General features: G+C 45.5%; 3 protein-coding genes across 3 annotated transcripts; 1 reads left to right on the top strand and 2 right to left on the bottom strand.

The window, feature by feature from the left end:
* Positions 1-2,238: 2,238 nt before the first annotated feature.
* Positions 2,239-3,191, bottom strand: LOC133914559 (uncharacterized). The gene is made up of 2 exons (XM_062357647.1): positions 2,339-3,191; positions 2,239-2,267 (listed from the first exon to the last, which is right to left on the bottom strand). Exons 1-2 carry the CDS (start codon positions 3,189-3,191, stop codon positions 2,239-2,241), a joined length of 882 nt encoding a protein of 293 aa, XP_062213631.1.
* A 10,871-nt stretch (positions 3,192-14,062) lies between these two features.
* On the top strand, positions 14,063-16,776 carry LOC133915477 (auxin-responsive protein IAA13-like). The gene is made up of 5 exons (XM_062358651.1): positions 14,063-14,651; positions 15,612-15,865; positions 15,997-16,108; positions 16,222-16,283; positions 16,370-16,776. The coding sequence occupies exons 1-5, from the start codon at positions 14,422-14,424 to the stop codon at positions 16,405-16,407; spliced, it is 696 nt and encodes a 231-aa protein (XP_062214635.1). The 5' UTR covers positions 14,063-14,421; the 3' UTR covers positions 16,408-16,776.
* Positions 16,777-17,216: 440 nt separating this feature from the next.
* LOC133915476 (protein transport protein SEC23 G-like) lies at positions 17,217-20,858 on the bottom strand. Its single transcript, XM_062358650.1, has 2 exons — positions 20,147-20,858; positions 17,217-19,266 (listed from the first exon to the last, which is right to left on the bottom strand). The coding sequence occupies exons 1-2, from the start codon at positions 20,738-20,740 to the stop codon at positions 17,605-17,607; spliced, it is 2,256 nt and encodes a 751-aa protein (XP_062214634.1). The 5' UTR covers positions 20,741-20,858; the 3' UTR covers positions 17,217-17,604.
* Between the last annotated feature and the right edge of the window lie 6,235 nt (positions 20,859-27,093).

The following is a 27,093-nucleotide window of genomic DNA, read 5'->3' on the forward strand; positions in this document are numbered from 1 at the left end:
TCGCTTGGAGAGCGGTGAATTCCTCTATCATAGCATCCCGCCAGTTTGGGTCGGCCAAGGCACTGCGGTAGGTCTTTGGAAGAGGAGACAATGCAGTGGCGTGCAAGTCAAGAATCTCCTTTGGCTGTCGAAAATCATGCTTCCCCCGAGTGACCATAACATGATCATTGACGACGGCCGAGACTGGAATCGCACCTGGTGGAAGCTGTGCGTCAGAGCCAGGCATGTTGGTGTGCGGCAGTGAAGAGGAGCCAGCTTCCTCCGAGGACCGGGCCGAAAGCCGCCCGTCATTTGAGACTGAGGGCGGGATGGTGGGCGGAAGTGGCCCAGAGACCGCCGAGGGCCCAGCGGAGGTGGGGGAACTGGGCTCCACCGTGGTCAGCCCATGGAGGGGAGCTGCTGCAGACGGGCTGGTGGAGGCCGAATGTTCCAGGGCCCCGCTGGCAACAGCCCGAGAGGTGGATTCATCTGGGGTAGCGGGAGACCGGCCGAGGACGGCAACACCAGGACCTGCAAGACCTGTACCTGCAACAACTGGTGAACCAATAGGGCTAGGCACATAGTCAAACTCCGAAAGAAAATCAAAGTTGGATGAAGGGAGTGGGGCAGGAAGCTCGGCAAAAGGAAAAGAAGATTCATCGAAAGTAACGTGACGAGAGATAATTAGGCGGTTGGTGGCAAGGTCAAGACAGCGGTACCCCTTGTGTTCCGAGGGATAACCTAAGAAGACGCAAAGAGTGGACCGAGGAGCGAGCTTATGTGGAGTGGTGGCAGATAGGTTAGGGTAGCACTTACAACCAAAAACACGAAGGTGATCATAGGAAGGATGAACGCCGTACAACACAAGGTACGGAGTCTGGAAGTCAAGTGTCTTGGTTGGGTGGCGGTTGAGGAGATAGGTGGCCGTGTGAAGGGCTTCCACCCAGTAGGGTGCCGGAATGCTGGCCTGAAACATCAGGGAACGCATGATATTGTTAGTGGAACGGATGATGCGTTCGGCACGACCGTTTTGGGGGGAAGTGTGGGGACATGACATGCGAATGGTGGCACCATGAGTGAGGAGGAAGAGGCGGGCGGTGGAGTTATCAAACTCTCGACCGTTGTCGCACTGGACGGTCTTAATCGTGGTGCCAAACTAAGTAGCGACATAAGAAAAAAAGTTAGAAAGAGTAGGAAATGTGTCTGACTTGAGGCGTAAAGGAAAAGTCCATGAGTAATGGGAGCAATCATCAAGAATTATAAGATAGTATTTATAGCCAGTGACACTAGCAATTGGGGAGGTCCACAAATCACAGTGTATTAAATCAAAATTCTTGAGAGCACGAGAGTTGGACTGAGTAAAAGGAAGGCGCACATGGCAACCTAACTGACAAGCATGACACAAAGTTTTTAACTCACTTTTATTACAAGCAGAATCCAAAGAAGGTGCTAAACGAGATAAGGACTCGTGGCCAAGATGACCGAGCCGGCGGTGCCAAAGCACGGGAGGGGATGTGATGGCAGCGAAGATGTGAGGATGGGTTGGTGGCCGAAAGGAGTAGAGCTCCCCAGAACTATTGCACCTGACGATCACGTTCCGTGTTACCAGATCCTTCACAGAGAGGCCAAAAGGGTCAAATTCGACAGAACAATGATTGTCAGTAGTGAAACGACGGACAGATATGAGGTTCTTAATAATGTGCGGGGAGATAAGAATATGATGTAAATGTAAAGGACGTTCTGTCATAGGAAAAGAAGTAGACCCAACACCAGTAACAGGTAATAAGGAACCATTGCCGACAATGATATTAGATGGGGTAAAAGAACTAGGTGGGCGAATATGAGATAGAGAGTCGGAGTTTGAGGCCATGTGAGAGGAAGCACCTGAGTCCATATACCAGTTGTTGGTCGGTGGAGGAGTGAGGGTCATGGTGTTGAAGTTCTGCGCCAAAGCCTGTTGATCCCATGACCAGGACTGCTGCTGGGGTGGTGTGGCGGGAGGGACGCCGTAGTAAGGTGCAGGGGCGGGCTGGCCTGCAAACTGATGGCCGGCGAATTGCTGCTGGAGGGGCGTGCTGGCGACGAGAGCCTGGGGGCAGTGGCGCAAGAGGGGGGTGCGGACGCGCGCCAGGCTGTCCTGGCCAGACGGCAAAGGTCCCCGTAAGTGGGTTCCAGTGCGGCGGCCAGGTACCAGGCGGGCGCGGCGGACCGCCCTGTCCACCCCCGTTCCCGTTGTGGCGCCAGCGCCGATGACTTCTATTAGAGCCGCCCCCGGTCCCGTAGCCACCCTGTCCGCCTTGACCGCCAGCACTGATGGGGTCGCCATGTCCTGGGACGCCGCCGCCATGCCCGGTGGCACTAGGGCCACCAGTGGCGCCTGGGTTGGAGACGCCAGGGCGCGACGCAGGAGGACACGGTGGTGTGGTGGCCATGAGCGCCGTCTGAGTGGAAGATTTGCTGGCAAGGGTCACCTCCTCAATAAGCAGATCCGCACGGACATCGGAGTAGGAAGGAAACGGGCGCGTGCGCTTGATCAGCGCTGCCATGTGGGAGTACTGCTCGCTCAGGCCGCGTAGAACATTGAGAACTAGGGTGCGATCCAAGACCGGCTCACCCAATGTCCCCAGAGCGTCCGTCATACGCTTCATCTTGTTGCAGTAATCGGTGACCGAAAGATCTCCCTGAACGAGAGTCCGGAATTCGGCATCAAGGATGATGGCACGGGTTTCCTTATTGCCGATGAACTGGTCTTCGAGGCCGAGCCAGATGGAGCGCGATGTCGGGGAAGTGGAGGACACCGCTTCGATGAGCTCGGGCGACACCGTGCCGAACAGCCACGACTTGACTGTGCAATCCATGCGGTGCCAATGAGGAACCATGGAGAAGTCGTCGTCGGAGAGCACCAGACAGTCGAGGGCATATTTGGTCACGATGTTGAGGAAGAGCTTGCGCCAGCGGCTGTAGACCGAGGACGTCTGCTCGAGGACGAGGGGGATCATCGTCTTGATGTTGGACACCGCGACGGCCTGAGCGTGAAGCTGGGACTGCTCCAGATTCTCGTGCTCGGCAAGGCGACGAGCGGCCTCCTCCGCCCTGGCAGTAGCAGCCTTGGCCTCGGCGGTGGCTGTTTCGGCTGCGGCGAGGGCGTCGACTGCAGCCTTCTTGAGCGCAGCGTCTTGCGCGGCCTGGGCGGCGGCGTCGTCAGACGACATTGAGAGGGTGGGAGCGCCGATCAAGAGGAGCGACGGCGGCGCGGGAGGCGGGGAGCGCGTCGTCGGTTGTGAAGCCCGCTCGACGGAAGCACGCCGCGGCGATTAGGGGTAGCGGAAGCGAGGGGATCGGCCCCTCTCGGATACCATGAAAGCGGAACTACTCAACGCAATGATTCAATTAGATCAGATGCGGCAGTTAAATAGAGTACACGGAGGCTTAGAGATAGAAACAGATTACATGCCGTGATTATGAGAAGCTAAACATGAAAACTATCTAAACGGCCTCCGGAGATGGCGTGCGCCTGCTGCCGCTGCATGGTCCTGTAGAACGCATGAGAATGAACATGCTAACACAAGCTACTCTGCTGCTGCTGCTAATGAGTTTGATGACCTAATTGATTGGCATCCCAGCACTGGTGAAACCAACTACATTTGCCGGACAACCACAAAAGGGTAGCAGATTCTAGCGCTCATGGTGAGACCGAGTGAGAGCCCAGTGAGGCCAGAGCCCGGAGCTGCATGTGCACTAGTTGTCAGGCAAGACCATGCAGGACCATGCAGAGCATACGATTCAATGTGGTCAAGGACATGGATGCTTGAGCTAGGAATACATAGACCAGGGGGCCTTGAAGCAGGTGGTGCTCAGGAACGAGGATGCCATATGGTGGTGAGCGGTGACCGCCGGCCAGGAAGAAGCAGAACATATGAGGGCAGAGAGCTTGCACAATAAGCAACCGGTGGACAGTCTGCCATCGTTGTTGCCTCCTGGATCCTCTTCAAACCTTCGTCCATGGTCTCGAAGTCCTTCATAAAATCCCTAAGAACTGGATCCTCGATTGAATCCCACCCGCGGTGGCGGCCATCCCGGCGGCCGCCGGACGGGGGCGCGCGCTCGGGGGAGGAGGGTTTAGGTCTCGGAGGGGTCAGCAAATTGGCAGCCGATTGATTGGACCGACATCTCGGCTGATCCTGGGCCCAAACAAAGGAGCTCTTAATGGGTCAAATACTAGGCCCAGATAATGTTCTTGATCAACAGAAGCCTAAGCAAGGCCTGCAAAGCAAATCTGGGGAGCTATTTTGTTCTAGGTGTATGCTTAAAAAAAGAGAGCAAATTAGGTTTATGTCATCTGTCAATTGCAGTTTCGGCTTTTGCCACCATTTTTTAATTGTTCGGTTTATGCCACTAGTTTCAAAAATTATTAGGTTCATGTCACTAGTTAAACCGAACTAGTGGTATAAATCGAATAAGTTTTTCTTAATTCAAATACGCCAACTAGTAACATGAACTAAAGAATTTTTTCGAACAAGTGATATAAGATATAACGATTCAAAAAACAGTGGCAAAAACCGAAACGGTAGTTGAACAAGTGGGGTAAACCTAAATTTTTCTAAAAAGAACCTAGGCCAATGTCAGTTTAATTTTATCATCTGTCCTTTCAAAAGAAAAACTTTATCATCTGTCAATGTCATGGTCGGTCTATTTCAATCAACCTTCCGTTACAAAAAGCTTCCCATAACACATGCCCGAACGTTTCATCAACATGACACGCAAACTTGACACCCTGACATTTCACATCATTAACCAACCTTCACCGTCAAAATTGTACATGGATTTTGGGCATGCTATCAAAGGCAACGGTTACACCATTGACACTGACTTCCATTGCCGTGCTACTACGAAATACGCTCGGCATGTCATGTCGATACCGAGACGCTTTGTTTCGGATCTAAAGCTAGATTGTGAGGATAATCTGTAAGTTAAAATAAACAATTAAATTATAAAAACTAAATTATGATTATATACCGTAAGCTAAAACAAATAACTGAATTATAAAAGCTACAGCTGAAACGAACAGGCTCTGTCAGTTGGTGATTTGGTGCGCTTTTCGCGTTGCCTGCCATAGTCGCCATCTCGTCTTCGCTCCACTGCGACCGGTCCAGAGCCAGCCGCTGTCGCTCCACGCTCGTATCTGCCGCCGACCACACGCGATCGCGCGTGCATGCGCCGAGGGATCTCGCGCCGAGCTCGCATCCGGCCGAATCGGCAACAAGTGGCGCGCGGATCTTCAGCTCGCGTTAGGAGCGACGCCGCGTTGGTTGGGTGACAGGGAGATGGTGGGGGTGGTGAGCCTGCTCCTCATCATCAGTCTCAGGCTCTCAGCCTCTCACGATCGATCAAAGCTCAATCGACCACTGCTGATGGCCCGCACTAGTGGTGGCTGTGATATGTGCATAGATGTGGATCGAAACCGCGAGCCACTACACGGTCCAGAAGCTACCGCTGCAGTCGTGCGTCAAGATTTCGGCAGGGAAACGCCGTCCGGGAACTGTTCATCGATCGGTCACGCACTATGTTTAACAACAGAGCACCAGATTATGTCGATCGATCGATCGATGATGTGTCACGTTGATGTGGACGGTGTAACATGACAAACCCCAGGAGAAACAAAGAGAGAGAGAGAGAGAATGGAAGCAACAGATGAATTTTTTCTAACTTATTTCCTCCCATGAAAATCAAGATTTCCATCCCGCGTAACACACACACGCATATATATATATATATATATATATATATATGTGAGAGAGAGAGAGAGAGAGAGAGAGTGAGAGAGAGAAACAGAGGCCGTCAGATTTGTGCGTTGTGTTTTCCCCAAATCTCTCTCTTTTCTTTCTGGCAGAGGATTATGTTGAGGCTGTACCACACAGAAAATTGAGGTTGCGTTGTTTGTTAGGATCTAGAGTGGTATGGCGTATCCACAATGTTTTAGCTAAGAATGTGCAAGTGGGCGACATTCATTTATCAGAACCGTATCGCACTGAGGATTTCAGTTATACTTTCTGTGATATGACACGGAGCCATATCCGTTCGGTACACCGGTCTCAAGCACATGTCTTGGTAGTATTTTCTGAAGAGATTCTGACCATGTAGCAACAACCTCCAAACCCTAGCTTACACTAACCTGTTCGTTACGCGGAAAAGTCTGAGATGTGTGGCTTTCAATGCAGCAGGGCCAAAAGCGTTTGGTGTAAGAGAAAGGTCTGGAATGTAAAGCTGTTTCTATTCGATCCTAATCCTAGTGGGCACAGAACACTGCTCTGAACTTTGAAGGCAACATCTCAATCTGCTCGTGCTCTGAACTCTGAGGCTCGTCAACTTCGTCAGCGCCGTCCGCATACTATTGGACTGAAAATTAACCCCCTGTTCTTCCAACTAGGTAGTACTCCTAATGACTGCGAGATTCCAACACGTACTGGTTGTCGGGTCTCGGTCGAATCTGGCGACGAGACGAAGAGCCATCGCATGAGCCGCGGCGCGCCCGGTTGGGCCAAGAGCAGCTTCGACTGACTCTGCGCCCCAAGCTGCATGGAGCCGACACCAAAACGTCCACGGAAATGGCTGCGCGCACTGGCCGGGAGGGGGAAGTGGTAGCACGTACCAATGTACCATCCCTCCCGCGCAGGCGCAGCAGCCCATGCCCGGCAAGTTATGGTTCATTGATGGGTGCACGTGGACGTGTCCCCTCGCGGCCGCCGGCGGTGGCGGGATGGGGAGCCTCTTCACGTGCCCACGCGCGTCGGCGGTCGGCCGGCCGGCCGCACCCGCCGATCTGGTAACTGGCGCGCGCGCCGGGGCCGAATCCCCAGTTCGATCCATCCGGCCGCCGGCTCCGTGTCCCTCAGCCTCAGCGCACGGCATGGCCAAGCGCTTCGATCAGGCTGGCCCCGTCCGTTTTACTTGCACTTGCAGGCTCGCTCGCTGGTCGCTGCTGCCCCGATCGGCGGGGCTCGGGACGCGCACGGTAGGGTCGCGCAAGAGCTAGAGGGGGTTCATGTGCGCGTGCTGGTTAGGAAAGGTGCAGTTACACGTAACACGGTCCGGACTCCGGAGTCATCGGTGTCTCCATCGCTGGTGCGCGGTCCCCTCGCTCAGCATGTCTGCAAAGCTCACTTCCTGGCCATGCACGTGTGATTTTCGCCCAGCCTAGTCCTGCTCTCTTTTCCACAGGCTCCATCAGCTCCGTCCACCAGCACTGCAAGCACCTACCTCAGTCCCTCGATCAATTTGCTACATAGAAGTACTAAATAAGTGTCATTTTAAATATCGACATGATTTTTAAATTACAACTTTGACTACTATTTTGTTGTAATATACTGATAAAATATAGTAAAAATATACTGTTATGAAATTAATTTTCGAAACAAATATACTAGTGTTATTTTTAAGTATCTAAACTGAATACATGAAAAATAACTTATAACTAAAGTTAAAACAAATGACTATGTACAGTCTAAAATGACATTTATTTTAGATTGAAGAGAGTAACGTTACAATTCTACACTAGCAATCCTCTGGTGCTTGACCTGGCTGGGGGAATATTAACTCCACGGTCCGCTCATGTTTCGACACTCCTGCGCCCTGCGATCCTCGACCACCACAAAATGGGCGTCGAGCACGAGCGTTACCTTTTGGGCATGACGCCGACACGGAAGCTATACAGAGAAGCGGTGGGTACGGTAGTGCTTCCGTGCTTGGGTCCGGGATCACTGTGGCGGTGTGGCCCCATCGATCGATCACGGAAGCTGCGGATCGGGGCTTATGGAGTAATGATGGCGAAAGCTACCCGCGCGCGCGAGGCCGGCGGCGAGTGGGCGTCGACGGCGACAGGAGATCGCTCGGCACGGCACGCCCGAGTTGGCCGCTAGCTTCCTGGTTGGCTGGGGCTTCGTTGCTACAGCCGTGCGCCCCCTACGCGCGCGCCATATTGATCGGTGCGGTGCACCGTACGCATCGGTCTCGGAATCGAGGGGGCAACGAAATCGATCGCGCGCGCTCGAGATCGGAGAGGAATGTGCGATCGATCGAGTCGCACGGTTGCGCCGGCATGGGTGCTTCGCAAGTGCGAGGTGCGAGTGCGACCGTGTGTTCTGGGCTACGTTATTGGCAGGCAGGGCAGGGCAGGTCGGCCATGCTGCTTCCTCCACTCCACTCCACTCCACTCGCTCGACCGCACGCACGCTCCTTCTCCTCCGCTTTTGCTGTACTTTCATCGACATTGATGATCGATCGCTCCATCTCCTGATTATAGCTAGCTAGTGGCGTTCTCGTCGGCTCCGAATTCCAAACAGTTGGGGATCCTGTTTGGACTTAATCAAGTGAAAATATGTTAAAGCGGCCCTTCTCGTTCCTGTGAACATCTGTTTGTTGTAACGTTAATGATACTTGCTCGGGTTTTCTAGCCTCAAAAGCTAGCTTGGGAGGTAACATACGCTCTTCTTTTCTCAAGGAGATATGCTTGTTTGAAACTTAACTAGTACAGGATCTATTGTTAAAGCTTCAACTTTAAATAATTTTAGAGCTAGTTATTTTTAACTCTAAAGATTTATGGAGCTAGAGCTATAAGTATATTGTAAGTATTTGAGTGAGCCATCTTGTTTAACTATACAAATAATATATTTACATAGCTTAATATTTCTAGTTGGAGAATTCGTGAGTATATGTGTGAACCATTTTATTTTTATTTTTATTAGAAATAGAGGTTTAGATTATTTTATTTTATTATACAAACCTCAAATCTAAATGGACATGATATCTTAAGTCTAACGCCTCTGCGATTGAGGTAGGAAGAAAAACCGGTGATAGTGAGCCGTTGGCGTGCATGGCCGTCTTTAGTTGACCAATCTACTCGAGTTACAAACAAATACTAGTACCGTTACCACTAGTAGTAGAGTTTTCTAAATCTAAGTCAAGCAAGAGGGGGAAAAAACAAAGCTGCTCCTACCAGTACGTTCCTAGAAGAAGAAATCCAACAAGGCAGCACAGTAGCGTACGTACGCCGAGCATGGGTTCCCTTCAGTCCCTGCCTGCCCGCGACACCGGGACGTGCCCCTGACGCCCCTGCGCCATGCTGCTCAGACAGGATCACAGGACACCTGCACCCCGAGTCGTCAGCCATGGTGTAAAACCATCAGCAGCGCCGGCGATTTTCAATCTGAAACGGAGACGCATTTCCCGGTGCACGCCGGGCTGCCGATCCAAGAGGAGAAGTAAAAATGCCGAGCTGGCATGCGTGCCGATACGAGAAACTAGCTGGCCCGGTTAGCTGCAGGTCTCCTGTGCCTCTCTGCCTTGACATTGCTTGGATCGTGCTGATCTCAGTGTAGGACTGTAGGGCAGGAATCGATCGGGCACATGCGACGGAGCATATTTCTAGACCGTTTTCTAGGCCAATAGTTGGCTCGAAGGTCATGCTAAGTATATTACTGCCTCTATTTGTAAATACTTAGCACTATTAACTTTCAAGTTCCAACTTTAACCATTAAAGCTTGAACGAAAAAAATCAATATTGCCAAGTATTATAAAACGGAATAAGTATATATACGTGTATGCGTCTCTAATCTCAATCACACCGTTGCTAGCAATGAAAATGACAATGCGCTCGCTCGTATCCTTACCCCTTCTCTTCCTCCCCTTTCATAATACCAGATCTAGGTTAAACAGAAAGGCTCTTTCTCTTCTTCCTCCTCATCTCTTCTATTTTTCTTCTTCCTTCCCAGGCATTAAAGAGAGGTAGGAGGGCTCAAGCCTCCTTCGTCCCACGGTGAATCCACCCCTGCATCATACTTCACCCTAACCGAGCACCAATGTACTTTGCATTTTTTACCCACCAATGTCGGTCGATCAGTGATCCTAATTTCATATATTTATATATATTTATTCTTCATGAGCATCCATCCACCAACATTCTTTGTCACTTTACTGTGTAAGATCATGACTGCTATTACTCCCTTTAGTCATAAATACCTGACGTTTTGACCAAGATTCGATCAAACTTTTAAAATTTTGACAGTCAATAACTTCTAAAATATTTAGTTTGAAAACATAAAAAATCATACATGTAGATTTATTTTGAAAAATATTTTTATAATATTATATTTTTATTACATATTATAATAAAAATAGTGGTCAAAGTTACACATCGAAAACTATAAAAAATAAAAAAGTATTAGGTATGTTGACAGAAGGGAGTATTATGCTAGCCGGTGTTACGAATTTTCTGGGGACATCAGCATTTTGATCATGACCATATGCAGCTTAATTTCGTGCTGCTGCTTCTGTCCTTGATTTAACTATGCATTGTACGTGCACTTTACTTATGGTGCTGGTTTGGATAGGTTTAGTTTGAATTTGAAATAAATCTCAAACTTCAAAAGAAATTATGTCTATCTATATCGGACCTTGATCTTGATCCGTGGCATCCACTTGGATTCTGTTAGGAATTTTAGGATGGGAAATTTTTATACGTGAATGTACACGTATGGTTTAACATAACAATTTATTTACGTTGAGATTAATATTATAGTAGTGGATAAAAAAATCAAGAGGTAAGTTGAAGAATCAACAGATAAATAAATAACAAGTAGAAAAAATAGATAATTACTCAGTTGTCACTCTAAAGAAATAATAATTGCTGCTAAGGATGATATATAGATAGTTCTAAGTCTATCCATGTGGAACAGATTGGTAAATGAGCAATTGCTATTTTCTCAAAATGGTAAAAAAGTGAATGCTCTGTAGAAGAAATGGGTGAACCAAATTAGACATGTGTATAAGTAGGTATGAAGTTACATTTCACGGAATTTTGCGTCAGATCCAGCGGCATTCGAGTAACCATTCTGAGCCCTGTCAGTACAGTGCTTTTTGCCCCCACCTTGTAGCAGGTGGTTTATTCTTTAGCTCTTCATTAGCAGAACTTGATGGGGGTCGAGAATGATTGGAAACCAAGAAATACTGCTAATCCGGTATCTGGTCGCGTGGGAGCTGAGACCCACATGCACGCCGGCGTGGGGCTGACACCTAAGTTGACCTGCTCCCACCCCTCCCGGCACGTCGGTCCCACCGCCCTGGAGTCTGGGAAATGGGAATCCAACCACCCCTCCCTCCTTGCTGAATGCTGAGTACTCTTCATCATCTATGGCAGGTGTATTTTTTTATTTAAAAAAGTTCAATTTTGCAAGAGTAACTAACAATTAGTTCAATTATATATATATATATGTTTCAAAGTGATTTTAATATTATGTTAATTTTATAGCATTTGATAATATATCGTAAGAGAAATTAAAGTTCAAAATATATTTTTCGAAGATTTTTTCTTTTAAAATACAGTCTTACATAGATGGACAAATAGAGTATTATGGAAACCACACTTTTCGTTTCGCTCTCCGGTTGTCACTGTTTCTGTTTAACTAGACATTTCTTTTAAGTGATTTGTTTGTGATGGCTGGATTTCATACGCAAAAGTTGTTCAAATTTGTCTTTGAGTAATCTTTGCAGTGAATTGGAGTCGCAATGGATTTATTGGCTCTGTCGACATTATCAGGCTATGGTCATCTAACTAGTGTTTTACAGTGATGTTAATGGCTACAATATGTCGAACAAGAGCAGTTGGAAAAAGGATAGCTCGTAGCTATTCTACGACACCAGTGATGGTGCTTAGAGTTGTTTCTCAGATGGCATCAAATCGTAACGACGATGGTGATAGCACGAGAGCTGATCGTCTCAAAGTGGATGGGTGAACGCTGGAGGAATCCGGCAAGCTTTGGAGAGATATGATTTGATGATCAACCAATAAGAGAACTCTGAGAAACAGTTCACTAGCTTATAGCTAGGATTAAAATTTCATAATTTTTTTTCACTGACATATAAAACTTACATAGCAGATAGAAAAAATAATCGAAATTTTAATACAATTTTACGAGTATCGGTCTTTCACTAATAAACGAAAAAAATTATAAAACAAAATTGAAATCAACGGCTTACACCACAAAGTTAAGCAAATTCCTGCCAAATCCATGTCCCGGAATCCTGAAACAATCGCTTGCCTCCAAGCGGATCTTGATGGAGAAAAGAGGTGGTAGATCCTGCTGTGCTGTGGGCCCTGACAGGTGGGGCCACATGCCGGCATGGCCCACTAACTGAAGCGGATGGGACCCGCTGTGAAAAACCATTCGGCTTCAGCGGAGTGAAGGAGCTGGAGGAGGGTGACGTCAGGCTGCGCGTCACGCAAGGGGAGGCACCGGCAAAACCGGCGCAGTCCAGCTCACCTTGCGACACGTGTCGGTGCCCGGCCTGAACGGTGGCCCCGGCTCCATATGGTTCCGTTCTCTAGCCCAAGCTGGCCCCGGATTGTCTGCAGCTATGCATCCTGCCAGCCATGCATGCCCCTCTGTTTTCTCCCCCTTCCTTCTTTTGGGGAACCTTTGATTAATTTGGTCTTCACAAACCATATACTCCACTAGCATAGGAGTATGTTTTTACAAGGGTGCTCATTCGACATTGGTATATCTAATTATCGAAGAATTAATGGGAATATAAATAACAATTCATGTGTATTTCAAGCTTTTGGATAGGCCAGAAAGAATTCAAGCATTTATGTATCAGATGTTAACATAAATTGTAAGTTCACCCTCTTCTTAGGAGAAACCTAATCATGATTCTTTTTTTCTCCTTCGGTTTCCCACAGTTATCATGATGATATGTATAGAAACACTTACTTTCTTTATTTTGTAATGTTTGTTAAATCTTTCAAAAGTGTTATTTTCACAACATCTATCCATAAGGAAATTCATGAGTATAGATTATTGCGATACTTAGCCGCTTACTTCAGTACATCATCTAATAGAGGCATGCATGTTTCGATGGCATTGCCTATTTCTTCTCTTTGCAGGGCGAAACATTCGTTTGAAATAGTTCAATTCTTGTATGAGCTGGAATTTTTTTCTCGCGTTCAAAATAAGGCCTTGGATCTGGTGCCTTTGTACACATGGTGTGGACAAATGTTGTGAAACAAAGAGAAAAGCATTGTATGCATATATAAAAAAAAAATCAGACAAAGAGTCATCCAATAGAAACTCCACACATGCAATGCTAACAACTTGGCTTGCGCCCATGAACAGAGAATCCAAACGGAGGAAACATGGAAACAAAAATTATTGGCCCCAACCACCAACTAGCCTCACTCATGTTCATGTTCTAAGTGTGTGTTTAGTTGGAGGATAATGTTGGTTGGAATATAACTATTTCTATTTTTTTTATATAATGAGTCAGTTTCTGTTTGGTTGGTAAGATGAGCTATTTTTCTGTGTGGTTTGATGGATTAGATGAGTTAGGTTAATTGTGATAATTTTTTGGTGAGCATCTCAATTTATGCACATTCATATTTATATGTATTTCATAAGTATTTGTATAATTGTACATGTTTGAATTTGTTTGAACTCAAATTGACTTAAAAAGAGAATACCACATGAAATAATAAAAATGCATATAAATGAAGCATAGTAAAAGAACTTATTTTTTCACCAAATAATTTAGGGTTAAAATAATTTTAGAAAATATTACGCCACATGAGAGAAATATTATTGAATTTTTCTAGATTTTTGAGAATTTCTTTGATGCCTTAAAAATGCTAGAATTTCTAGGAGTAGCTTTTTTTGGAGATTTTTATTTTCAAATCTACAAGGGATTTTGACGTGAATCTTTTTAAAATAGATTCATCATAAATTATAGGATCTACCCAGAAAAAAGTTTAGTTATTTTTGGAGCACGATAATCCCACTACCCAAATAGAGAAATGAATACAAAATTTGAAAGATGGTATTGTTCATCCAACCATCGTCCGGTCGAGCTGGTTTGATGAGTCACGGAGCGGACAGAAGCTGGCGGTCTGGTCCGCCTGTTTTTTGTATTGGATAATCTTGAATCTACATGAATATTCGGTGGAGGTGCATAACCCCATTCATCTTGAATCACCTAATCAAACATTTGAACAAGCACTGTTTACTTGGATGGGAGTATCTCATCTACCCTGAGTCACCCAAGCAAACACACCCTAACTAACTGCTATTAGAAGCAGTAACCCCACTACCATGTTCCATCTCTTTCTCTCTCTACTCCTGCCACCACCCTAGCTAGAATAGGAGTATTTACCACCACTTTTCACTCTCTCTCTCTCTTTTTCCTTCTCTTCCTCCCTCTCTCTCTATATATAGACATCTCCACCATGTTCCTGGGTCCTCTCTTCCACCACCTCCAAACTACTTCAAGCACAAATCTCAAACCTTGCCATACACAGGGGAGCTGAGACCCAAAAAGCTTAGCTAGTGTGGAGGTGTATATACAAGGTCAGAGGCTCAGCGACGACGGCCGCGACAGGCTAGCCGACCAGCTGCTCCGATGGCTGGCGCCGACGTCGGGACGGAGCTCCGGCTCGGGCTGCCTGGAGGCGGCGCCGAGGCTGCCAAGGCCGGGAAGAGGGGCTTCGAGGAGGCCATTGACCTGAAGCTTAAGCTGCCAACGGCCGGCATGGAGGAGGCCACCGCCGGCAAGCCGGAGCCGGCCGCCGAGAAGGTGAAGAGGCCCGCGGAGGCGGAGGCCGCTGATGCCGAGAAGCCACATGCACCCAAGTATGTACATATATATCTGCACACATGTTGATTTATCTGTATGTGTTATGCCTTCGAGTGTTATTACCATGGCAATTTAATTAGTACGATGCTAATCAGTTTACTTAAGAATTGGGAACGTTAATTATGAAAATCATAATGAAGTGTCTGTGGGGTGCTATGGATGTGACTTTGTTTATTTTTCTGCATGAAATAAAAAGAAAAGGCTACCGAACATGGCATAATGGCATTTGGTAGAAAGTGTTTGTGTGACTTTTTGTGCAAGTGCCGGCAGTTTTCCTCTCTCTCGCCTCTTTTTTTTTTTGTTCAGTTTTTTATATTTGTAGTACGTCGAATACTCTTGGCATATCAACGAGTAACACTTTATGTAGGGCAAAATATCCGTAGAAAAGATCCTCTGGCAGAAAGGGCATATGGCTAAACCATGGTGTATGGTCTTTGTCGCTAGTAAAGTGCCGAGCGAATTATCATCACCTTTTTAAATCAAAACATATGCACATTTGATGCCTGCCTTTGTCGGTATATGTCAGAAAAGAATGGTGTACTTATTTCCTTCATCTTTTGGGAGATTCCATTAGAAAAAGGTGGTCTTGTAGTTTTATTTCTCTCTTTACTGAATAAAATCAATGGTTATAACTAATTATTTTGAATACCAGGAGAAGCACACCTGTAGCCAATTGAATTCTGAATAATCATGATGGTCATGATTCATGTGGCTATAACCCAATCACATTTCCATCATACATGATTAGCAATTTAGCATTAAATCGTGACAAACATACACTAGTTAAGTCAGAGTTGGCCGCCACCAAGAATACAGTAACATGCTTACATGCATGATCTAACTGGATGGATATTCCAATTACAAATTTAACGAATCTTGGTTTTTCATATCCCTAGGCTACAATTGATATGTGAAAAAACAGGTGATTATAACCAGATTTCTGTGTTACGTACCAGGGCACAGGCTGTGGGTTGGCCACCAGTCCGATCATACCGCAGGAACGCCATGACTGTCCAGTCTGTGAAGAACAAGGAGGAGGAACCTGAGAAGCAGCAGCCTGCTGCCAACGCCGGCGGCAACAGCTCCGCCTTCATCAAAGTCAGCATGGACGGCGCCCCCTACCTGCGCAAAGTGGACCTGAAGATGTACAACAGCTACAAGGACCTCTCCATTGCTCTGAAGAAGATGTTCAGCAACTTCAAACCAACTGGTAAATCATCACCGGCATGGGAATCCTGATCATAAAAAAATGACAACTGATATCAATCGCTTCGCCACAATTGTACAAATGCAAAGTTGATCTGAACTAATAAGAGCTGCATCGATGATCCATCTTACCAGGGAACAACATGAACGAGGGGAAGTTGGTTGATCCGCTGAGTGGTGCCGATGTTGTCACTACTTACGAAGACAAGGATGGCGACTGGATGCTTGTTGGGGACGTCCCGTGGGAGTATGCTCTTCATTCTTGTGTGCCATCATCTGCTTTCATATTTACAAATCCATGATCAGGATGCAATGTTCAGACTTCAGTTTCTTACGTCGCCTTGTCAATTATCCCCGCAGGATGTTTGTTGCCTCATGCAAGCGCCTGAGGATCATGAAGAGTTCTGAAGCCATTGGTCTTGGTCAGTGTCTTCAGCTAAAATTCTCCCGCAGCTAAGATTTATGCGTTAATTCTAACCCTCTATGTTTTTTTTTTAATAAAAAACAGCACCAAGAACCAAGGACAAGTGCAAGAACAAGAGCTGAACAAGTTGCAGTTAAGAAGCTGAGCATGGTGTCATAAGAATGGTGCCCTTGCAGTGTGTTACTGTTTTTTCTAGAAACATAATGTTCTAATTACTAGTGGGATTATAAGAAGGGAGAGTTGCCATGTTTAATTTGTTCATGGACCAGAAGCAATAATCTATCTGTGTGTAGCTTGATTGGTGTTATGTGACGTCCCCTACCGTGTGTCCCAGAATCTACTTGGTGATTTTATTCCAGTGTTGTTAATCAAGCTTGTGTGATTGTTAAGTAAAGGGCATCAATGAGAGAGACTATCATTATTTATTATGGTATCTTGTAAGTTAACCTGTTTGTTAATTGTCAATACAATATATTTGGCAATCTGTATGCGATCAAGTGGGGGAACAGGCCATGTGCTTGGTGATGGGGAATCCATTAGTATACCCTAATCTACCTGTCTCTTTGAGTTATTGAGAAGGTTGGGTCTTGAGGCATGATGGCATGATCACAGCATGAAGCTTCTTTGTTCTTGCTGCTGTGGTCTTACCAAAGCCAGGTTCATTGCATAAGCAAACTACGCCATACTTTATTCATCACATTTATGATTAGGGAAATGTAACCGATATATAAAATGCCAATAATGCTTGGTCTGCACAGTGCCAAACATATAATAAATCTCTTGAAAACAGTATCAAATAATGGGCGTTGTTTTGGGATCACGCAACAGTTGAATCAAAACTCCCAATTATCATGTGGAAGTTACGTGGTGAGAATTACAGGCAGCCTATATACCTTTGTGGTGTTGAAATGGCTCTGCTTAAAGGGCGTACTGGAACGAAATATTGGTTTACTGCACAACAAACATTTCCAGAGAAAAACCATCATTTCAAGAGGGCACTACCACTTGCTATACAAAACTAAAATGTAATTGGCTTACATCAAACTGGAGCCTGAGCAATGTACAACTCAGGGAGATCTCATCCCTCCAGGCAGTAGAGCTCTCCCAGTATTTGCAAGCAGAAGACCAAAAAAATAGCATATAAATAATCCACATTAACACTTTAATCCTGCACAACCAATTACTGCAAGTGTTCAATAAAAACTTGCAAGTAAACATCATCTGTGGATATGACATTCAATCCCTCCAAAAGCCATATATTCAGGATCACATATGGACCCAACTGGGATAGCACAAACATGGTAAAGCTCCATGCCTTTCTAATCCTGAACAGCCAACTCCTGCAAGTGTTCAATAAATACTTGCAAACTAACATCGTCGGTGAAAATGACTTCAGATCCCTCTGAAAGCTGTGTTTTCTGTGTCACAGATGGATTCAACCGGGCTAGCAGAAACCTGGCCTGGCTGCCATGCTGATCACACTTTATGAGTTTTGGTACAGGGAAACGGTCAACCATTAGTGCCTCTGCATCTATTTCTGGCGCTTCAAGTAGCTTCCGCAAATTTTCATGGTTTGGGTCCTTATGATAGCCAAGCTTCCTCCACTGAGCAATCTTTGAGCCATAATGAATCACAATATAGAAGTATGAATCAAACAGTAAGATGACATCAGGAGAGATGGAGCTGACATCTAGCAGCACAGGGATAGGCGGTCCATCGAATGAGTACTGGAATAGAGTAGGTTGGATCATGATTAGAGACCCCACAACTCCCTCCCTATTCAACATCAACCGGAAGAAAGCAGTTTCATCAGGAGAGCTGTTGAAAACATCAATGAACTGTGACCTCCGCAGGTAGTACATAAACTGCGGATACAGGGAGAAGTTTGTTGACAGCCGAAATGTAGATGGATCTTCAGGAACATAGTTTCCAAACTTAGCAGTAAAGCGGATAAGCATCTTGTCAAGCCACCGTATAACATCTCTAACATGGTATGTCTCTGCCCTGTAAACGGCAAGCCTAGCCATAATAGCTGCAGCAGCTTCCTGATCAAACCCTGCAGCAATTTCAGAAGATCGAGGCGCAGCCCATCTTCTCGCAACAGTCGTTACCCTTAGGCGATAACTACCATCACCATGCCGGTACCTTGTCATGAATTGAATGAAGAAGACAGTTGGAGGCTCAGCCTTACGACCGCAGTCAACTCGAAAAAAGAAAGCAATGGAGGTTTTGTTGTTCAGCATACTAGTTTTCCAATAATTTGTCCCACCCTCACCAATTTCCTTATCGCTAACTGAGCTATTTTTCCTGTGGAGGGAAATGCAGGGACCAAGGGCACCACAAATCTTGACCTCCTTTGATGTCACTACCTCAATCGTCACATTAAAGTTCATGTTAAGATAATCAATACCCTCACGCTGGAAGACATGCCTTAAACAGCTTTTGAACTGCTCAGACTCAAATGATTCTGTATGCACCATTAGGCCCCCAGACACTTCTATTGGATGCCTCAGCTCCGCAGCCCCAACCTGATCGAGAGAGCAGGCAAATAGATCAAGAACTAATGCGTGGTCTGTTAACCTCTTTGCAACTTTCTTGTAGAAGTCACGTGCTTTGTCAGACAGAGGTGCATTGCCATTGAAAATGTCATGATGAGAACGAATTGATTTCCCAAGATCAGTTTTCACCACAAGCCCTGGACCAACTGTCGCAGGACCAGACGTGAAGACCATAATCCGACCACCAGCACTAGGTGAGCAGCAACCTTCTAGAACCGCAATAGCAGTGGAAATAGCTGTGCCGGTAGCTCTTAAAGGGCGATGCCCACGTGGGCACACAGACATAGAGCTAAGGTCCTCTATTGCAGATGTGATGTTAAATTCACATTCCGAAATGGGCAGCAAAAATCTCTGTGCTTCACTGGACCTTGGCATAGCCAACTTGTTGTATCGTGAATGCTGGACACCTAGAAGTTCTTGTATCTGAAACATATATAAAGGCACATGAGATATGCATCACTGATAAGAATTCCTACAAAGCAAACAGTCATAAAAGCAGATCACCGAATACTCAGGAAATTCAAATTATGGCTGCATAAATATCACAGGAAACATCCACAAACTTTACACGAGAACTTATTATCTGGACAGCAGCAACAGGCATCTGAGCTGAACTTTAAAAAAGTTTACATGAGACATTGGGTTCATATATTGGAAAATATTCTCTTGCTCTATAGTTTTACAATTTCCACATTATCCCAAAGACTACATATGGACATGAGAATATGCAAAAGTTAATATCCTACATTGCACAACTATTGAAGTTAGACATACAAGAAAAACCACAACCTTAGAAGACCAAAACATATGTCCCTGGCAACTCCTATAAAAAGTAAAATTGCAGTGCTTAAACATCCAGGCCACCTAGAATTTAGAAACCAAGCCATTATGTAAGATATCCATTTCACTATTCCACTAGAACATGTAGTGCCCCCACACAACAACCAAAGTATCACTGCTGTAGACCAAAAGTTACGTCACAATAGACTAAAAATCACCTTAGCCCTGCTTTTATTGAATGCAAACAGAGTACTTTCTGGGGTTATAAGCTTACATACTCAAATGTGATACATACAGAGTTCACAAAACAAACTAGCATCTCAACCAGGAACTAACATCCTAACATTCCAAGTTCAAGAGATCAACCAGAGCAGTTTTCAAATGTGACAACTAGAGCTAGTGGCTGGATCAGACTATGCAAACTCGCCAAACTAAAGCGCTGATCAGTTACATTAAATCAATAAACCAAGAATCAAACTATTCGCGTCCTAAGGATCATATCGCAAATTCATATTTGACAAACCTTGTCAGACTCAAGCTCGCGTTCGCCGTTTATCACAACCACCCGGGCGCACCCCTCGAATCCGAGATCGTGCACCCACACCGACGCGGCGAAGGTGACGAGCGCCACCCTGACCCCCTCGGGCAGCCCCTGCACGATCCTGCGCGCCTCGGCCTTGAGCACGGCGAGCTCCGCGGCCGCCGTGGCCGCGTCTACCACGAACACGAGCGCGGGTGGTCCGGGCCCCACGGCGGGGTCCGAGGGCAGCGCGTACTCGACGCTGGAGTGCGTGGGGAAGAGCTCGGCGGGGAGCGCGTCGGGCGCGAGGTGTCGCGGGAACGGGTTGGCGGCGGCGCCGCAGAAGGGGCACGACCAGCGCGCGGAGCCGTGGTGCACGCGCGAGAACGGGTTGAGCGCGGCGCCGCAGGACGGGGTGGCGCAGCGGAGCGGCGGGTAGGGGATGAGCGGGAGGAGGTCGGGCGCCGTGGGGTGCTGCAGCGGCGAGCAGAGGACGGCGGTGGGGACCACGAGCGACGCGGCGGCGGGGGGAGTCGGCGGCCACGAGTGCCACGGCCACCGGAGGCCCTCCACCGCCTCCAGCTCCGCGAAGTCCATCGGAATCCAACCCCGATCGCGGTGGTGGGCGCCGCAGTGGAGTGACGACTAGGGTTTGCCTTCTTCTTCCAGTGTGCTTCCCTTTTTTTTCCTAGGTTCCTTTCTTCCTCGGGGGCATTTGTTTGGATTCTTTTTTCCTGTACGTTACAATAAGAGCCATAAAAACTTCGCTGAGAAAATTTTAAAAAAATCCAAAAAAAAAACGTAGGACTCATTATGTAGACGGCGGAACTCACCACATGACATGGGACTATTTTACTATTTTTAAATAGTAGTAGATAGTTAAGATCGTCTCGTGTTGGCCATTGGATCGCCATCGAACGAATGACGTTGAGCTTTTTCCCGAGACCGTTGCAGTTGTCGCGATGTGCTGGCTGGGTTGGGGTACAGCAAAAAGAGAGAAAAAAGTATACCCTCCGTCGTAAATACATAAGATTTGAAAAAAATCGTCAAAATTTTAAAACTTTGACTAACAATATTTTTTAAAATATTTAGTTTAAAAATCTTAAAATTACATGTATAAATTTTTTCTTAAAAATGCTTTCATAATATCGTAATTTAATAAATTTTATAAGTATATTTTAATAGAAAATAGTAATTAAATCATGTATTAGAGACATATCAAAGATATATATTTATGATAGGAGTACTTTAGTAGAACATGAAAAATGGGCCAATGAAATCGATCACATATATTGGGTGTTTGGTATTATTCTTAACGGCCCAACTGAACTAAAACTAGGCCATAGTATATATGAAATGGCCCAGCTAAGAAACAGGGCTCTCTCTGAAAAAAGCTAAGAAACAGCGAAGCATCAGCTACGGTACGGTCGACGTCCTCTCAAATGACGAAGCAGCAGCAACAAAGGTAAGGGAAATTTCCACTGGCCATTATTCAGAAATGCCTTATTAGGACAACTCAATTATGTTGAGATCAATGAGGTAGATGAAAACATTATAAAATAGTTAAAGAAAAAATCAATAGATAAATAAATATGATAAACGATTAAAATTAGATATGCGTCCACAAATCTAGGTGAACTTGCATTTTCTGACAGCAAACGGCCGAACTCGAGTATTTTGTGCTCCACAAGAAGTCATCCCGACCTCCAAAGAAAAAAAAAAGAGTTGAAAAGCAAAAGCAACCACCCTGCAGGCCTGAACGGGAAAGCAAGAGCTTCAAACCATCTCGTCTGGAAATGGAATTTTTTGGTTTCCGAGAACGTTGCTAAACGTAAGATGTATGCCGTCCTGGACGGGGTATTATAAGTCGCCGATGATTTCTCGTCCCGGCATCTACAAGCGGAGGCGTGGCACGGAGCAGGTGAGCGGTGACCCCAACACGCCGTGTCGCCGCGCGATCGCATCGGCATGCATGCCCCAGGCCCCCAGCACCGATCGGCTCCGGTCAGCTACAGCACCAGTACCTTGTGGCTCAATTGGCAGATGTCAACAACAACGCCGCTTGCTTTAGAGGCGCCGTGTAATAGCATCTCCAAGAGATTTTCTAAAATTTATCCCTCTATTCTTATACAGAAAATCATATTAAAAAATTTCTTTTCTAAATTTTCTCGTTTTCTAACTGACTCTCTATTTATTGCTTCTATACTCTAACGGGCTAGCATTTATCTTTGCACCTGAGTTGCAATCAGCCCATCTAGCCCATGTGCTACAGTACCCCTATTCATCTTCTTCCTCCGCTTCAGTTTCTCACTCTACGGCTTTATTTTCTCAAACAAAAATAATAGCCGACCGATTTGCTCCGTGGCTCGACGACGATAACAACCTGCATAAAGCTCGGACACAAGCGAGTCACGAAGTCCATCACATCACATAATAGAAAGAACATGGCTCAAACCCCTGTTGTCTTTGTCGATCCATCCATGGCGATGCCGACCTCATCGTCCTTCTCCGTGTGGCCTGGAGCCATAGCCAAAAGCCGTGCCACCTCGCTGCACTGCCGTGTCGCCCCTACTCAAAGCTACATCACCCTCTCTGCGCCCTACCCCAAAGCCGCCTCTCACCGCCGTCACCCGGTTGACACCGCCACCACATCGGCCCGCAGTTGTGTTGCTCTGTTGCTCCTTCGCACCACGCCAGAGCCCATCGGCCAAAACAATCGCTGTCACCCTCTCTGTACCGGGCGTATCCGGCCCGACCAAGCCCCGTGCGCCCCCTTGATGATCTGAAACCGCTTCCCCTAGTCCAAAATCGATCTACGTTTCTCTCCATGGCGCGGGACAGCGGGTAGGCGTGCCGGCACGAGAAGACGGGCGTGGGACCGGGATACAGGATTGGGAGTTGACTCTCCCACCCCAAAAGTAGAGAGCGGAAAGGGATGGATAGGGGTTTGGTAAAAATAGGGAGATAGATACAAAGTCTGTTGGGTAATGCTTTTAGTCCATAAATCTTTAATTTTGACTATAATGAGCTAAATAAAGAGACTCTTAAAGATGCTCTAAGATGACTCATGTATTTTTACATCTGACGTGAGATCGGTGATCGATGCATGTCAATCGCCGCTCCCCTTATGCGAAAGATACCTCCAAGGTGAAACTATCCGTCGACATCGACGCACATCTATTTAAATAGTTGTTATCTATAACAATAGATAATATCATAGACATTGTATCCAATAATTTAATTGTAATATTATTTATAAAATTAATGTATGGTCACATGCAATATGCTGCAATATTATTATATTTTATAATTAGACTATCTACTAATAGTAGCTGCTAGTAGTTATATATCTTAATTTATTCTCTCCTTCAGGTATAAAAAATCTGACGTGACCTTTCTTATAATTGATTGATATGGATTATTGGAGGCACTCTACAGGTGCTTTCCAGATGTGAAAGATTTACATTCTTCCTATTTAATCTGAAACCGATCTAACGCCTGTTTGACAGAGCTTTCAGAATAGCTTTCCGGTTAGAATCAGAGGAGTTCTGCCAAACAGCAGCTTTTAGCTCCCTCAATGGATTCCGTAGGAGTGATTATCTGAAATGAACTAGAAGCTGGAGAGCTGGAAAAAAACAGCTTCCCCTTATTCACTTCCCGCACGGAATCACTTCCCTCATATATTTTATTTTAGAGAATCACTTTTAATCATAAAATCATTTTCTCCAAAGAATCACTCCCTATAAAAAATTTAATTAAGAGAGAACTTATCAAACAGTCTCTTAAGAAAGTTCTAACAGGCCTTAACTTCCTCGGATAACAAATCTCAGGTAAGGAAGTAAGCATGGGATGGAGAAAGCAAGGGTTAGGATTGAGATAGCTAGGGCTACTAGGGCTAAGAGGAATAGCTTTTGATCAGTTGCCAAGTTATATAGTTAGAAATTTGACCTAATTGCACACAAAAAGTAGCTCCCAAAAGACTAAACCAAACATTAATCAACTAGGTCTCATCAAATGTCATACTATAACTATTTCTTTCCCAACGACACATGCGTGGTAACTATTGGAGGTTTCGACGTGGGTGTCTTGGCACGTAGCGTGCCATTCTAGAACCTGGATTCTTGTTTCGCGAATTATTCGGCTTGTCTGCAGAATCTATTATGTCCAGAAAAGTTATTCTCAGCTAGCAGTAGCTCGGGCCGATGTTCGCAGGCTAGCTATATCTTCGTTTTGATCACTGAATCTAGTAAGAGCCCCCCTTGCGAATCGCCAGCCATGAATCCTATCTCATGATTCTCATCTCCCTTGGGCACTATATAACTCGAAAAATGTCCAAATATGTGTTTGTTTACGAAGAACTCGAGGACCTGAGAAGATGACCCATCCAAGGATACCCGCAGGCAGACCGGGAGTGCACGGTGCCAAAGCGACCGCAGCCAGTAACCATCTGAATAGAACCAACCAAAATCATCACGGGGAAAAATAATAGCAATCTTGTATTGACGTTACGGTGCACTTATCAAATAAAAATTTAAAAAATAGTGCACAGAAGATATAAGGTATAGTCTGATATCGCTTCATTTTATTAATGATTGTGTATATAACTTAAAAACCCCTTCTCTTCTTACATGAGGAGAATAGATATCTTTTACATAAATAAGCAATATACATAAACTTACTATCACTGATGGGCCTTCTCATGCCCCATGAGCTTAGTTTAGATTAAATATTTACATGTGTAGCACAATAGATTTATTTATATTGTAACATATTCAACCACTTTACCGAACGCTCTTCACCACTGACGTGAGTTTCACTTGGACGTTGATATCTACATACCCTTTTCGAAAAGAAATAATACTACAACACACACTAACTAACTGATTGACCGACATCAGATAACCTGAGTATCCAAACATGGGACTGCAACTTTATAATTACCTTCTCGATCGGCAGACCGGGAGGCGATAGAGGCACAATCCGACATGACGTCGTGACACACGTATGGTTGGGAAATAGGTAAATAAAAAAAATAACGTGTTCAATCCAAAAACCATACAAGTAAAGAATTATAGATCAACAACAAAAAGAAGAGTTAGAGCAACCTAATTTAATGTTATTAATATCAGTGTAGAGAAAGCAATCAATCTAATTTCTTCACGTCCTCGTCATGGATCAATGCCTACACGCGAGCGGGAGGAGAGGGGAACGAGACAATGCGAGTTGGCTTGGGCGGGCTCCCACGCTGAGAAGGAAAAAGGTCGCGACAAGAAAAACGTGGACCAATCAATCAGCTCCATATGCTTGATCCGGCTCGGCAATGGGAACCGAAAATTAGGCATCCCATTTGATTCCGCAGAGCAATACCCCACCGCCGGCCGCGCCGCGTCGTGATCGTGATAGCACAAGGGGTTTCAAGCTTTCAGCAGAGATACAATTAGCAAAGTAATTTTTATCTAATCCAGCTAGAAGCGCTTAGCAAAGTAATAGAACTATGTGTGTACTTAACAAAGTAACAAAGTAATTTTCACCTAAAGACAATAGTCATCAGATAGAATTACGCTCATGGATAAAACAACAATCATCATCTCTGCAGGCTGCAACTTTCGGAAACAAACCAACAACAAAAAAAGAAACAACAACTGTTGCCTGTTGGAATGTTGCAGGTACATATCCCTTCCAGCGAAATTCAATAGTAGAACAAAAAAAACTAAGCACTCTAATCTAACCGGATTTTGACGCTGTACGAAACCAAAGTTACAATGATCACTGGCATCAAATCAATCATAACTAATTAATTTTCTGTACTTAGTTTATGGTAATACGAGTACTTCTTGAATTTCGCTGGTAACTATTGCAAGAAGCCAATATCAACTGAAGAGGCAATTGAACCACTTGCCCGCCGATTTCTTGCAACACGAAGCTTTCAGCTTTGCGGCACGGACAGGACCCGTGCTCTTCCACGAATCAGTTCCCAAAACCAGCCTCTGTGGTTGGGACTCTAGTAGAGAAAGGGCCGTCTACCTTCTCGAGTCCTGCCCAAGTGCAGGGTTACGCTCAGAGGCCGGCGCTCGCCGTCATCTCCTCTCGATCTGACCGGAAGAGACGAGCTTGTGGAAGGAGGCTCAGCCGCTCAAGTGAGAGCTATTCACGTTACACGTGATTGGTGGTTCTGGGTCGGATGGGGCGGCCATCGCTAGGGTAACAGAGAAGGCAGTGACGGCAAATGAAGAGGGCGGTCGCCTGATGGAGATCAACGACCCCAGCCACTAAGCTAGGTAGAGGTAGCTCGGCTGAGCTCGTTTGACCACCAAGCCGAGTTGAATCGAGTCGAGTCTTAGCTTGACTTATGAGTCTCGAATTTTATTTCTAACCCTATTCGGCGTGCGTTGACCATTTTGTGCTCTTCGCAAGTTCAAAATTTAATTTAATTCAATATCTCTGGTTTTCGCATACCCCTCTCTCTTTTTATATAGTCGAGACGATATAGTTATATTATAGTTTGAAAATATTGAGCATAAACTTCTCAGATTATCTCTATCATATATCTGAAAGATTTCTTTTTAAGCTAGACATGATTTCCGTATCAAACACGATGAACTACTGAGAATATCGACCTACGCCTTATTTACCCATAACGTTTGTGAAATCCACTGTATTGAGTTAAAAATATATATATGCTGGATACCATTAATAATTATTAATTACAAATTCATCATCACTAACATATTTCATAAATTTATAATATTCATCCTAAACCCTAGCACACATAAATCATCTTAAATCTACGAAATTGAGCCACAAGAAGAGGAAGGATGGAGTATATACCTTCGTAGACACAAAATGACCTTAAAATCAGGCCTAAAATCACTATATTTAGAAGAGAGGGAAGATGAAGTAAGGAGGAGCACGACACATCCTTTTATTAGGCGTTGTCACGTTAGTCTACC

This window comes from Phragmites australis, chromosome 4 (genome assembly GCF_958298935.1).
Source record: "Phragmites australis chromosome 4, lpPhrAust1.1, whole genome shotgun sequence".
Classification (NCBI taxonomy): Eukaryota; Viridiplantae; Streptophyta; class Magnoliopsida; order Poales; family Poaceae; genus Phragmites; species Phragmites australis.

What these genes read in the sequence shown, in the direction of transcription:
- LOC133914559 (XM_062357647.1), bottom strand. Translation starts at nt 3,191, where the DNA reads ATGTCGTCTGACGACGCCGCCGCCCAGGCCGCGCAAGACGCTGCGCTC. An exon ending in AGGCGCCACTGGTGGCCCTA is followed by an intron (nt 2,268 to 2,338) that starts GTGCCACCGGGC and finishes CAAGGCGGACAG; the next exon opens with GGTGGCTACGGGACCGGGGG.
- LOC133915477 (XM_062358651.1), top strand. Translation starts at nt 14,422, where the DNA reads ATGGCTGGCGCCGACGTCGGGACGGAGCTCCGGCTCGGGCTGCCTGGA. An exon ending in GAGAAGCCACATGCACCCAA is followed by an intron (nt 14,652 to 15,611) that starts GTATGTACATAT and finishes GTTACGTACCAG; the next exon opens with GGCACAGGCTGTGGGTTGGC. An exon ending in CAGCAACTTCAAACCAACTG is followed by an intron (nt 15,866 to 15,996) that starts GTAAATCATCAC and finishes CCATCTTACCAG; the next exon opens with GGAACAACATGAACGAGGGG.
- LOC133915476 (XM_062358650.1), bottom strand. Translation starts at nt 20,740, where the DNA reads ATGGACTTCGCGGAGCTGGAGGCGGTGGAGGGCCTCCGGTGGCCGTGG. An exon ending in GCGAGCTTGAGTCTGACAAG is followed by an intron (nt 19,267 to 20,146) that starts GTTTGTCAAATA and finishes TATATGTTTCAG; the next exon opens with ATACAAGAACTTCTAGGTGT.